The 14,257-nt window shown below is 48.5% G+C and overlaps 1 protein-coding gene across 2 annotated transcripts in view; it reads left to right on the forward strand.

Moving 5' to 3' along the window:
• Positions 1 to 14,257, forward strand: part of calypso (ubiquitin carboxyl-terminal hydrolase calypso) — a 523,758-nt gene that overhangs the window by 23,000 nt on the left and 486,501 nt on the right. For both annotated transcript variants that reach the window (XM_067101808.1, XM_067101809.1), the window contains exon 3: positions 6,677 to 6,776. In XM_067101808.1, the coding sequence (XP_066957909.1) occupies positions 6,677 to 6,776 (100 nt within the window). The remainder of the gene's footprint in view (positions 1 to 6,676; positions 6,777 to 14,257) is intronic.

A 14,257-nucleotide genomic window follows, 5' to 3' on the forward strand; every position in this document is an offset into this window, starting at 1 on the left:
TAACATGCCCGACTACACCATTGGTTGCCAATCCTTCTTGTTCCTTCCTTCCTCCTGTGAAACCTCCACATTTTGCTGTCACTCTTACAGGAGCAATTTCCCCTTCATCGCCTTTGCTTGCTTTGTCAGGCAGGAGTTGGTGTTTGGGAGCTGGTGACCTGGATAACCTCTGTTTGGTGGATTCCATTGACTCGGGGGAGAGGAATCCCCCTTCAGAGTGAAAGGAGACTGCTAATCCTAACCTGACTTGCTTTTCAGGTGTGGAGGAGGAGGAACTCTGGGAGAGTTGGCACTCTATGGGCCTCCCGGAAGTTCCCTCGATGCAGGGCTTGTTGAGCCACCTGATGGCTTCTCGTCTTCCAGTGTTGCCCCCAGCGACTCTTGCCACTGTAACAGTGACTACCTCGACAGTTACCATCTCTGCTATGGCCCCGGTGTCCACGAGTTTCACCACTCATCTACCTCCGCTGATGACCCCTGCCATAGTAGACAAGACATCACCCCATGCCCCTGCTGTGGCCTGCCATGCGGTAGACCCTGCTAGTGTTGCTGCTTCTGCTCTCCCCCTACATCAAGGATCAGCTCCTCCATGCTCTGCTGAAAGAGTCTAAGAAGAAGGAGTCGAAGAAGAGGAGTATGAAAGCGTCATCTTCGTAGTCTTCCTCGTCGTCTGCCACCTCTACTTTTTCTGATGCTGCCATGGGTCTTTCAAAGAGGTGCCTCCCTCCATGGGGGAGGCACAGGGATCTCTCACTGGCTCTCCCAGGTCTTCTGACACTGGGGCCTTGCCACGTCTCGCAGAGACCCGTGACTTGGGAGCATCAAGTGCCCAGATCTCCAAGGCTAGTACAGTGCCTACCTCTATTCGTTTCTCTCTGGACACTCAAGTAGAGGGAGCACCTGTTGATAGTCAAGGACATGATTTGGGAGCTCCGAATACTGAGACCTCCAAGGAGGACCATGTCACCCCAGCTTCTTGGGGTTTAACTAAACCCCGAGTCACTGCTGCCAGCTCTTGGGAGTCAGCTTCAAAGGCTGGTTCAGGCACTGTGAGAGAGAAGGGAGGTAAGCATGCAGGTCCTGCTTCACCCCCTACCAGTGCTCACCGGAGTACTTGGCCAGGGTCCCATACAGGTGCAGCTGACTTGGGAGTTCGTGCACGTGGAGAAGCTTCAAGGAGGTCCCCCTTTCAATCTTTTTCTCGTCTGGAGGTCACAGCTTCGAAGAAGACTGGAGCATGTTTAGAGGACAGCCTGAGAGTGCTTGATCGTTCTCCCAGGGTCAGCCCCTTTCACGTTTGTGTGATCGGGCCCGCTCACCTGGCGATAATCTCCGAGCATGTTCACATGAGCCCGTTCGCTCTGCTCGAGACAACCCCCCCCCCCCCAGTCTGCATACATGGGGTCGCTCTCCTAGACCCTTGCAGCCGTCGCCACTACAGGTTGGCGATCGCACACAGCCTTCCTCTCCTGCTGGGGCCTCGGCTTCTGACAGGACGGCAAAGAATGCTCAGTCCCTCTCAGCTGTCCCCTCAACCTCCTGGGGACATACCGGGAGGTGTGAGCAGGACAGAAGGGTTGACGATTGGGATGTCTTCCTAAGGCAGCCCTACCAGAAAGGCTTATCTTCCGGGTTCAGTCCTGGGATCAAACCAATCATATGCCCAAATGGTTGAGAAGGGACCAGGGTTTCTGCCGAGGTTCTCCCTCGTGCAGGGAGAGTAGATTGGGAGGAATGTGTCCTGGAAGGACCTGAGGGTCCTCTTCCTCAGGATTCGGACACCCCCGAGATACAGAGGACCTTTTCAGAGGTCATTAGGCTGATTCGGCAGCAGAATGATCTTCGGAAAGGTTACCATGGCCGCATCCATGGATCGTCCATCTCACCTTGAAGCCTTTTGGGGACCGAAGAAGGAACCCAAGGCTTCTGTAGGTTTGCCATGGTCCATACTTACCCAAGGGGTCCTGGAACAAGTAAACTCTCTGGTATATGGACAGGAGAGTGTTCTTCGTTCCAGTCACTCAGATAAGCTGCTTCCTCCTCCTCTGCCTCAACAGAAGTACTACACACACTCGGAGGAGTCTCTGCTGACGAAACAGGTTGGCCTGGACTTGGCTCACTTAGGTCCGGGTCTGAAGCTGCAGCAGTTTGGTGCGGAGAGTATCACTCTCACACAGCAAGAGGCAGCAAGCCTGGAATCTTCTGCCATAGCAGCATTCCAGGCAGTCTCTTGGCTGGACCTGTGGTCTTTCACAGTGTCCAAAGTTCCTTGGATTCCATAGCCCCGGGGAGGATTCCACCTTCGGGAGACTGTGCCAGTTTTGAGGTAGGTCTACTACCTACCTGGCCTACCAGATGGCGAACCTGTGGGCAAACTTCGTGTTGATGAGGTGGGACGCTGTCCTCAATTGGATCTTCAAGTCTGTTGGCCCTGAGTTGGCATTGGCTCTAAGGAATGGACTGTTGCTGGGATCTGCCTCTCTCTTCCCTCAAGAGCAGGTAGATGCTGTGGTGGACAAGCGGCAAGTTGAGGGTAACGACAGGCTTGTACACCAGGCAGTGGCCAAGACTTCTGGGTCTCCATGTGCCACTGCAGCCCGACCTTCGGGTCAGGCTAGCACTTCCTCTACAGGCCCTATAAAGTCCCAGGCTTCAAAGGGTCCCTGGGAACACTGCCTTCTTCTGCCCCTGCCAAGAAAGGTGTGCAATTGCACCTCTTTCAACCCCTCTTTCCAGTCTGGAAAAGGGGCCAAGGGCAAGAAGAGAGGATGACACTATGGGCAGCGTTCCTGTCCACAAGCTGCCGTTGGTGGGGTTGCCTGTCGAGCCGTTGGGCAACATGGCAGTGATGCTGAGCTGAGACCTGGGTAAGAGATGTCCTTGGGAGGGCTATTTACTCTCCTTCGAGTTTCAACACCCCTCACCAACAGTCTGGTCCGTTTCCAAACATACATTCCCAGCTCACTGGAAGACCTCGCCCTTCAAGCAGAGGTATAGGTGATAGTGAAGAAAGGCACTGTGGAAGTCATGACAGATCGGTCCCCAGGCATTTACAGCTGAGTCTTCCTCGTAGAGAAAGCAATGGGGCTTTGGAGACCGGTCATAGATCTCTCTCCCTTGAATCGATTTGTTCGCCAGACTTGGTTCATGATGGAAATGACACGGTCAGTGGTCGCAGCCATCAAGGAGTACAACTTCATGCTTATGGTTAACCTGAAGGATGCTTAGTTTCAAATACCCATCCATCCGTCCTCTCACAAGTATCTACTCTTTGTCCTCGGGGAGACGGTACTCCAGTTCAGTACGTTTTGGGCTCTCAACTGCTCCCCAGGTTCACACGGGTGTTCACCCTTTTGTCAGCTTAGACCCACTTGCATGGGATACGTCTGTTGAGGTATCTCGATGATTGGGTAGTCCTGGCGAGCTCTCGATTGCAGTTGCTCAAGGACAGAGATCGCCGCCTCAAGTTTTGTCAGAACCTGGGGATTGTGGTAAATCTTAAGAAATCCAATCTCACTCCCAAGCAGAGGATAAAGTACCTGAGCATGCTGATAGATACAGCAGCAGCAAGAGTCTTCCCCTCAGTTTCACGTATCAGAAGTTCAGGAAGTTAGTGCAGTTGTTCCTGTCTCGACAAGAGCAACCAGCTCGGCATTGGCAAGTCGTTCCTGGTCACCTGTTGTCATTAAAGAAGTTGGTCCCTCACGGGCCGCTTCACCTTCATTCCCTTCAATGAAGGATGAAGGAGTTCTGGTCTCCAGCATGAGACTCCCCCTTCCCTTTCCATTCCTCTCTCGAAGGAAGTGGGACAAGACTTAGCCTGGTTGCTAGACGACAGGATCCTTGTAGTAGGAGTGTATCTGCACACTCCCCTCCCAAGATGCCTCTGTTCTCAGATGCATCAACCAGGGATGGGACACATACCTGAAGGAGTTGCTGATTTCAGGTGTGTGGAGCCAAAAAACCAAGCACCTTCACATCAATATGGAGCTCTAGGCAGCCTTCCTGGCTCTTCAAGAGTTCCAGGATCGAGTGATGGGTCACTCTGTGTGTTGATGAGCAACAACAGCACGGCAGTGGCATATATCGGCAATAGCACACTCAGTAGATCTGTTGTCCAGATACATTCCAGGCAAGAGGAATGTAGTGGCAGATAAGTTCAGTTGCCAAGGTCAGGTGGTAGGGACAGAGTTGGCCCTTCACACAGACATCATGGAAAGGCTATGCGATCTCTGGAGTCTTCCATCTGTTGACCTGTTTGCTCAGCACAACAGAAAACTTCAAGTGTTTTGCTTTGCAGTGCCAAACCCATGGGCCACTGCAGAGGACACCTTCCAACACCCATGGGACAACCTGGACTCATACACCTTTCCTCCGTTTTGTCTGATTCACAAGATGATCAACAGGGCAATGATCACCCTGAATCTCAGAGTGACCCTGGTGGCTCCCAGGTGGCCACGTGCCGTTGGTATCCAAACCTGCTACCTTTACTTTCCAAGGCACCAGAGAAATTCCCCCAGGGCACAACCTTCTGTGTCAACCGCACGTAGAATGGTACCACCAGTCTGTGGAGTCCCTTTCACTTCATGGCTGGAGAGTATCCAGCATCTCTTGCGAGCAAGAGGATTTTGTCGCTGCACAGCAACAGAGATGTCTGGAGACCTTCATCAATCCTCTGCGGCTGTACACCAGGGAAAATAGGCCGTCTTCTGCGGTTGGTGTTGTAGACGGGGTCTCTCTCTGGTTAGAGCTACTGTTCAGCAGGTAGTGGACTTCCTCGTCTTTCTTCGCCGAGAGAAGCTTCTCTCAGTCACAGCTGTTAAGGGTTATAGGGCCGCCCTGGGCCTAGTCCTACGCCCGAAGGGTGTGGATATCTCCTCCTAGCTGGAGATTTCCTTGCTGATGAAAAGCTTTCATAGGTCTTGCCCTCCCAGGTAACTCAGACCCCCTGAATACTCTCATTCTTAGGAGCCTGACGTGTGCAGTGTATGAGCCTTTATGAGAGTCGTCAGGCAGGGATCTGACCCTCAAGACCATTTTCTTGCTTGCCCTGGTATCAGCGAAGAGAGTAGGCAAACTTCATGGTCTTTATTTTGAGTTAAACACTTGAAGGGATGAGGATCAGTCACACTCGATTTCGTCATGGATTTCATGGCAAAGACTCAGAATCCGTCGGTCCTTGACACCAGATTCGAGTCCTTTACAATCCCTTCCTTACAGGATTTTGTTGCTAATGATCCAAATGAGATGTTGCTCTCTCCTGTTAGAGTGATATGTTACTAGCCTACCTTAAGTTGGCTCAACATCTCCAGCCTGAGTGTTGACTCTCTATTGGTACTGGCTCGACCAAGAAAGAGATGTCCAAGAACACTATCTCTTTCTGGCTTCGTGAGACGATCAAACGGACATACTCTGCAAGTGGTGAGGAGAACACCAGTACGTTCTGAGCGAGAGCTCACAAAGTCGGGGCATTGGTCCGTCCCTCGCTTTGAGGATTGATTGATTAATTGTGGGTTATCTGGCGTTACAACTACCAGGGTCACTGACGCCAATCGCTTTGAGGAAGAATCTGTTGGTTCCTCAGGTACTGAAGGTGGGGGTGTGGTCATGCCAGAACACCTTCACATCCTTCTACCTTTGGGACATTGCCCACAAGTCCTTGGACACATTTTCCTTGGGTCCTGTGGTGGCTGCTCGACAAGTTTTGTAGCTTACCTGGCTCATGTAAAAGGACAGGTAGCATCTTGCTTAAGGTGTTTGGTTGCAAAAGAGAGAGAGTGTGTGTGTGTGTGTGTGTGTGTGTGTGTGAGTAACTGGCCTCCCACCCCTTCGTCTTTCATCAACCTTCCTCTTCCTGCAGGCAGAGGGTAGGTTAGCTAGCCATCACATGCTGGAACTAGCAATTGATGCAGATGAGTTTTACAAACGAGTATCCATTCTATTTTCTGTATATTATAGATGTAGGAGCAAGTCCTGCCCTCTTTCTAGCAAGGAGAGAAAGGGCCTGACAATAAAACAAACCCAATGCTTATGCATTGCTTTATTGTCTCCAGCACTTAGATTCAACCTAGACCCTTATCGAATGATGTTGCTTTCACACCCATTCATTCGAAAAGGCCCAGAAGTCTGACAGCTGAACATGCAGTTTCCATACTCCATTCAACATGTCAGAGGCACAACCTCTTCCTTTATCTACTTTACCAGTAAGAAGACCCAGGTGTGGCGAACTACCAGTCAGTTCAGAGACTTATAGTACTCAGATTCCTCCCCCCAAGGAAGTAAAGACTGATGGTTTGTATATTGTGTAGGAACAAATGACAAATTTTAAAAGTAATTTGTATTTTTCCTAAAATACAAATACAAATGTCCACCTCATGCCACCCCTCATTCTGATACCTGGGCTGAAAGGCAAAGTGAATGCTTACTGTCTGGGTGGGCAGGACTCCCACCAGTTGGATGGTAGTTAACTACCTAACCACCTTGTTTAAAAGTTAAGCAGCCGTTTCCAGCTGCGCTGAAGCATATTCTTTGTGTAAAGACCTCGGGTTTGTATAGTTAGGAAAAATACAAATTACTTTTAAAATTTGTCGTATTTCCTTTGATGTTAATATTATGCAGTACCATTTTTTTTTATACATTTTGGAGTGATTAGTTTTAAGCTTGTTCATAATTTCAGGTGGATAGAAGAAAGAAGATCCAGAAGGAAAATTGTTGAAAATACAGACAATTATGTTCGTAATGAAGCTGTAGTAAACAGCATGTTCTTTGCACAGCAGGTATGTATAAGATTTAATTATCTTGCACTTAGTGGTTGGTTGTAATTGTCTTCTATGATTGCATGCCCAATGGAAGAAGTACAGATTGAAATGAAGTGTAGGAAATCATCACCATTCTGCTGCTCCTTCCTCATTTCACTGGCTTTGATCCATCCTTTTTTGTTGGAAGAGTGTCTGCCAGGTCTCCACTTCCATGTGGACTGGATGGTGATCTACTCGAGTTTACCCAGGAGCTTCATCTGATCTAACTCCTTGTGAACTGCCCATTTTTATACATGAACTTACCTGTTGTTTACATATAGCTGTAATTCTCGATCTCGACAGAAAATTCAAACTGGCGGTCCCGCTAATATATGGTCAGGTAATACGACTACCCCCTCTACTGGGTACCTGGATCCATTTCCATCAACAACTAATCATATTTTCTGTCGGGCCGGGCGATCATCGCCTGCTCCTCTTCAGGAAAATTCTACCTGGTGCTTTTCGATACTTTCTTTTGGTGAAGTACCCACTTCTTTTGTTGACGGTTCGCTTGTTTTTGTATTTCTTGGCTGAGATTTTTTCTAGTTATGTCTGATTCAGGATCTCAAATTAGATATTGGCAAAGGCTGTGAAACTCGAATGTCTCAGTCTAACATAGATCCTCACTCTTCTTGCTCTAACTGTAGAGGGAAATTGAGTACCTAATCTGATAGATGTGATGAATGTCTGCCTTGTCTGTGCTGATTGGCAAAAGTTGGCTAAATATCAGGCAAAATTACAAAGATAGGGCAACGAAGGCTTCAGCCAGAAGTTCCTCCCAGAGTAGGAGTAGTATTGCCTCTGTTCTGTTCCTGTTACCCTCCTGTTCCTTTTCCTGCCCCGAACCTGTTGTTTCCGAACTCACTACCGTGTCAGGACCCTTCAGGCAGAATTTGATGGTAAGATTTTGGCTCTTTTCTCTGCGATAGAGAAGATTGGCCAGGATGTGAGTGCGATGTCTAGACATCGAGGTGTTGCGAGTGATAGTGTTGTGGAGGAGGTGACTGTTCGTCCCCCTCGCGCTCCTAGGTCTAGGCCTCTGTCCGGCTCCCAGGGCTCAGGGAGAAGACATGCCGAAAGCCGAAGGGAGGCGAGTGGGGTCTGCTCACGAGCAGTTGCTCCCTCTAACAGTCCTGTTGCGTCCCAGGCTGTTGCAGCTCGCCATAGTAAAAGCGATGCGGAAGTGTCTTCTTGTGCTTCTGTTTCATCGAGGAGGAGTTGGAAGCAGTCAGAGTCTAGTAGGCCGCTGAAGAGACGCAGAGCTTCCTCTCCAAGTCAAGTTCCTATCAAGAAACTTTCGCACACGTTCTCCTCTTCCGTCTTGTAGCTTTTGGGATAGCCCAGAGATCTCTTCTTCTTCAGGCAGTCCGGATGTACGTTCTACGGATCGTAGCGGCGCCTGATCCTCCTGTTAGCATGCAAGTAGCGGCTTCCTTCCCGTTGGATCCCAAGTCGGCTTTTATGCCTCCGGTTCCTGCCCCCTTTCGCAAGAGGACAAATTGGACAAGATTTTGAGACTTTTCAAAGGTTTTAAAGCACCAGCACTTCAGGATCCTTCTGCAACTGAGGCTCCAGTCTCTGCTCCCGCTCACGCACCTGGCGCGCTTCGCTCGCTGGCGCCTGACTCCGCTTCCGATCGCGCTCCTGGCACCACTTCCGCCCGCACTCCCGACGCTACTTTGGCGCTTGGCGCCTCTCCACATCACGTTTCCAAGGCACACAATGTTTGCGCTTCTGGCACTACCGTGGTTTTTGGCGCCTCTTTGGCTCTCGGATCTTCTGAAGCTCATGTTTGGATACGCTTGACGCGGTCGGGCACTTGGCGCCTCGGTGACGTTCGCGACACTCAAGAGGATAACGCAAGTTTGGCTCCCGGAGACGTTTCTATCTCGCGGTGCTCCAACTGCTTCAGAGATTCTCTCCCAGTTTCCGATGTTTCGAAGTAGATGATGTTCTGTCTGCTCCTACGTCCAACTTTAAGCATCTCTTACAACTTTTTGAAGAACATTTTCAAGAAGACTTTGCTCCAGCTACCCCCTTCGTCTCCAACTCACGCAGTTTGCCAAGGATTTTAAACCTCCTTCCTCTAGATTTCTGAAGCTGATCCTGTCTGTTTCAGCGAAAAAAGAGCTCTCCGAAGGCAAGAAGGATGGTTGAGCATGAAAAGATCTCAGGTAAAACTTCTTTCTGTTTTCCCCCTCTCAACTGTCTTTTAAGTCTCGTTCGTGGTATGAGACTGGGAAGTCTTTTCCTTGGGAGACTCTGCCTCCTCTCAAGGGGATTTCTCCAGCCTTGTGGATTCTGCCCGTCGCTCAGCTTTTTCTTCGTCCAAAGTCGGCTTTCGTCTTCGGAAATTGACCATCTGGTGAAGAGTTCCTTTAGGATCTTGGAGATCTTTTCTTTTATTGACTGGTCTATAGGAGCCTTGAGCAGGAAAGTGAAAGTCTGTGATCTTCCCCCAAGACTGCTACAGATCTTGATGCTATTTTGGCCTGCCTGGACAAGGCCATCACGGACGGAACGTCAGAAATTGCCTCAGTGACTGCTACTGGCATTTTGAAGAAGAGAGCACATTGCATTTTGTTTGTCGCGAGAGGAGTCTCCAGGAACCAGAAATCTGCTCTACTTTTTGCTCCTTTGTTTAAGGAATCCCTTTTTCCCGCCATTAGTTAGGGGAAATTTGGGAGGCTCTCTCGCGGAAGTCTACTCAAGACCTACTGGCTCACTCTTTGAAAAGACCCAGGTTTTCGACATCTCCAGTAGTACCCAAGCCTTCTTTCCCTGTATCCTCTAGGCCTTCTCGGGGTACTCCTTCTCGGCCCTTTTCCCGTGCTAGAGGAAGAGGAAAATTCTCTTCTCATCCCCAGAAAGCTAGGGGTACCAACCGATGAGTTCAAGGTCCTTCATGCGACGGTCGGAGCCAGACTAAAGTCGTTCTGGCAAGTTTGGGAGGCCAAGGGAGCAGAACCCTGGGTGATCAACGTTCTGAGAGAAGGCTACACCATTCCCTTCTCAGAGTCCTCCTTTAAAGTCTTCGCCAGTAGACTTCAACGTATCATCCAGGGACTCAGAGAAACTTGTGGTGTTGGAGGAGGAAGTTACTTCCCTCCTTCAGAAGGGAGCCATAGAAGCAGTCCTCGAACCTTCATCTCCGGGTTCTACAACCGTCTGTTTCTGGTTCCAAAATAGTCAGGAGGATGGAGACCAGTCCTCGACGTAAAGCGCCCTGAACAAATTTGTGCTTCAAACACCATTCAAGATGGAAACCACACAGTCGGTTATCAATTCCCTGAAGGAAGGAGACTGGATGGTGTCCCTCGATCTCCAGGACGCATACTTTCATGTACCTATCCATCCGAGATCAAGGAAATTCCTACGGTTTGTGTTCAGAGGCAGGACTTTTCAATTCAGGGCTCTTTGCTTCGGCCTATCAACAGCCCCACAAGTTTTCACAAGGACGATGGCTCCAATTGCGAAATGGCTTCACTTAGAGGGAATTCACATTTCCCTTTACCTCGACGCGACTGGCTGATCCGGTCTCCGTCAAAAGGCCAATGCATGAAGGACCTACAAAGGACCCTTTCTCTTACCGATGAATTGGGACTCATAGTAAATCTTCCAAAGTCACAACTCTCTCCATCTCAAGACTTGACTTATTTGGGAGTTCGGATGAACTCAGTTTTTTTCAGGTTTTCCGACGTCACAAAGGATCGAGAAATGCCTGCTGAAAGTGAGATACCTGATGGCAGCCAAGACTTGTTCTGCCAAGGAATGGATGAGCCTTTTAGGCACCCTCTCATCGCTAGAGATGTTCGTCAGTCTGGGAGGCTACACATGAGACCTCTTCAGTTCTTCCTACAGCAGACCTGGAACAGGAAGAAAGACACGGATTCGTTTGTTTTTCCTCTATCCACTCGGGTAAAGCAAGACCTGTCGTGGTGGAACGACAGGAGCAAACCAGATCGAGGTTTGTCGCTGAGACAGAGGAACCCAGACCTGATGTTGTTCTCCGACGCTTCAGACGAGGGTTGGGGAGCAACATTGGGGGGATCTTCAAGTGTCAGGCAATTGGTCTTCATCCCAACGGGACTGGCACATAAATGCGAAAGAGTTGAAGGCAATACATCTAGCCTTGGAACATTTCGTGCTTCTGGTGGAAAACAAAAGATAGTAGTGCACTCGGACAACTCCACAGCTCTGGCGACGTGAAGAAACAAGGAGGCACTCACTCCTTCTCTCTGTTCGAGATCGCAAAAAGACCTGCTTTTGTGGGCGGCAACCAAGAACATAGAGCTAGTAACTCGCTTCATCCCGGGAGCTCTCAAGAAGAGCGGATATCCTCAGCAGGTCATTCCAGGTCATTCGACGGAATGGACCATCCACCAGAAAGTTTGCCAAGGCCTGTGGAAGGTTTTGGGAACTCCCATGCTAGATCTGTTTGCAACGAGGGAAAACCGCAGACTACCTCTCTTTTGCTCTCCTGTTCCAGACCCAGAAGCATTAGCGGTGGATGCCATGCTCCTGGACTGGTCGGGTCTCTTCCTTTATGCATTCCCTCCCTTCAGGATGCTGGGAGAAGTCTTGAAAAAACTTCGAGCACACAAAGGTGTGTCTATGATCCTAATAGCTCCATGGTGGCCAGGAAGATCATGGTTTCCAGAGCTACTGGAGAAAGTAGTGGATTGGCCAAGGAGGTTGCCATTCAGGCCAGACCTTCTGTGCCAGTTGCACAGCAGAAAGTTCCACAGGAACCCGTCAGATCTAAATCTGACAGGGTTCAGACTCTCGAGCGACTCTACAGGAGGAGAGGCTTCTCTAGAAAGAGTGGCGCAGGCAATGGCTAGATCAACCAGGCCCTCGTCTACAAAGGCCTATCAAGCGAAGTGGAAGCGCTTCAGGGAGTGGTGCTCCGAGTCTGGAGTGTCTTCCACTTCTACGACTCTAAGCCAGGTGGCGGATTTTCTTTTGTTTCTGCACAAGGAGAAGAAATTGGCTGTCAGCACGATTAAGGGGTATAGGAGTATGCTGGCGGCAGTTTTCAGGAATAGAGGTATAGACCTTTCCTCGGACAAAGATATTGCAGAACTCCTTAAATCCTTTGCTACCACTAAAGGCAAATCTCTTCGTGTACCACATTGGAATTTGGATGTGGTGCTAAAGTGGCTTACTTCCGAATCTTTTGAGCCTTTGAGTTCCTGCTCCGTTAGGAATCTAACTAAGAAAACTCTCTTTCTCTTGGCACTGGCCTCGGCAAAGAGAGTAAGTGAGATTCATGCTTTGGACAAAAGAGTTGGTTTTTGTGCAGATAAGGCTGTAGTTTCCTTCACCTTGGGTTTCCTAGCTAAGAACGAAAACCCTAGTAATCCATGGCCAAGGGAATTTCCCATTGCTAGCCTATCCTCCTTGGGTGGAAGGGAAACGGAGAGACTTCTCTGTCCGGTCAGAGCATTGAAATTCTATCTGGACAGGACCAGAAGTGTAAGAGGAAACTCATGATTTTTTATGGTGCTCAACTAAGAACCCCAAGAACCCTCTATCTAAAAATGGGATTGCTTTCCTTTTGAAAGAACTGATACAGGAGGCACACAAGGAATTAAGGGATGTGGATTTCCCCTTAGTTAAAGTGAGGCCTCATGAAATTAGGGCTATTGCAACTTCTTTAGCCTTCAAGAAGAACATGGCTTTAAAGGACATTCTAAGTTCAACTTATTGGAGATGTTCTTAGTCTGCTGATTTTTTTGCCTGTTTTTGCCTCGCATTATCTGAGACAGATCCAAACCACATATGAAGACTGCAGTACATTGGGCCCCTTTATTGCGTCTGACACGGTGATGGGCAAGGAAACCAGAGGCTCTAGATCCTCTCCTTAGTTTCCTTGGGTGCAGAGGTCTCTTTTTGGTCGACTACTAGAGCCTTAGAGGTTAGATGGCCTAGTAGGTCTAATTTTAATAGGTTGGTGTGAGTTTTTTATGGTTAGGTGATATGATGGTGGATGCTTTGAGTACTGCGCCCTGAGCAGGGGCATTATATGCTTTGGTTGATTGTGTCGAAGACGGCTGGGCCAACAGACCTTTCTCCATATGGCAACCTGCGACTGAGCTACTAGGCCCCACAGTTGCACTAAGGATAGCAGGTTACAGAGGCAGTAACCGAGAAAACAGCTTCCTTAGCAGGTAAGGATCCAAAGTAAAGACGTTTTTCTTAGCCTGATGATCTCAGGTTTTTCCATTTAACACTTACAGCTGTCCATGCCCACCGCCTCAATGTGGCAATCAGCTATATGTAAACAACAGGTAAGTTCATGTATAAAAATGACATTTTTATAATAAAATAAGATTTTATATCATACTTACCTGTTGTTTACATATAAAACATTCCCACCTGCCTCCCCGCAAAGGACAAGGGGACATAGAAAATATGATTAGTTGTTGATGGAAATGGATCCAGGTACCCGGTAGAGGGGGGGTAGTCGTATCACCTGACCATATATTAGCAGGACCGCCAGTTTTGAATTTTCTGTCGAGATCGAGAATTACAGCTATATGTAAACAACAGGTAAGTATGATATAAAATCTTATTTTATTATAAAAATGTCATTTTTCTTTAAATTTGATGTTGGAACCTAGGCTGGAGCATTGTTGGCTCCTGTTATCCCCATCACTCTGTTTCAACTCCTGCTTCTCTTCTACACTGGAGAGTCCAGGTATCCCCAACAGGTGAAGGAATTACCAAGGCCTTGTGGCCTCCTCTGGATAGTCCATGAGACCCTTGTCTGTCTTGGTGGACCTCACTGCTCCTCTGGATGCCTCTCCAACTGAGACACACACTCCTCCTTTTCTTGTTGCGTTGGCAGCTCTTGTCTTGTTTCTTCAGGGTTGTCAACCTTGACTCCATCCTTGGTAGCTGAGAGAAATTACAATGCTAATTGCTTAAAGAGGAAACTTGACGGAATATCTCAGCTTCATCGGTGATGGATCAAATTGGCATCATCAGTCTTTGGGTCAGGGTCATCTTCTGTTCCTCCACTACTAATAGATGATGGTATGATTGGTTACTGGCCCTAAGGAAAAGGCTGAAATACCATTGAGCTATTGAAGCTAAGCAGTCAGCTGAGGATGTCCCTCTCCCTGATCTTGTCATCCTTAACCTATTCTTACAAAATTTGCATTTTGCTGTAGGGATGTTAGGAAAATTCTTGATAATCTTGATAGCTGGGATGGAGACCCTGGTGGTTTCTTCCCTTTGTTTTTTAAAAAGGTTTCTAGTGTGTTGTCTCCCAAGATTATTAGATTCTATAGATTTTTATGTCGACGTAGTACAGTATCTTTGCAGGTGAGCGCAGGCTTAGCAATACAGTGCCTGTTCCAAAGAATGGCATATCTGCAGACTGCAGTAACTACTGGGCAATTTCTCTTTTCCTTGTGTTCTCCAAAGATGCTGAAAAACTTATTTTTATATAT

The sequence above is a fragment of the Macrobrachium rosenbergii genome, chromosome 58 (assembly GCF_040412425.1).
Source record: "Macrobrachium rosenbergii isolate ZJJX-2024 chromosome 58, ASM4041242v1, whole genome shotgun sequence".
Lineage (NCBI taxonomy): Eukaryota > Metazoa > Arthropoda > Malacostraca > Decapoda > Palaemonidae > Macrobrachium > Macrobrachium rosenbergii.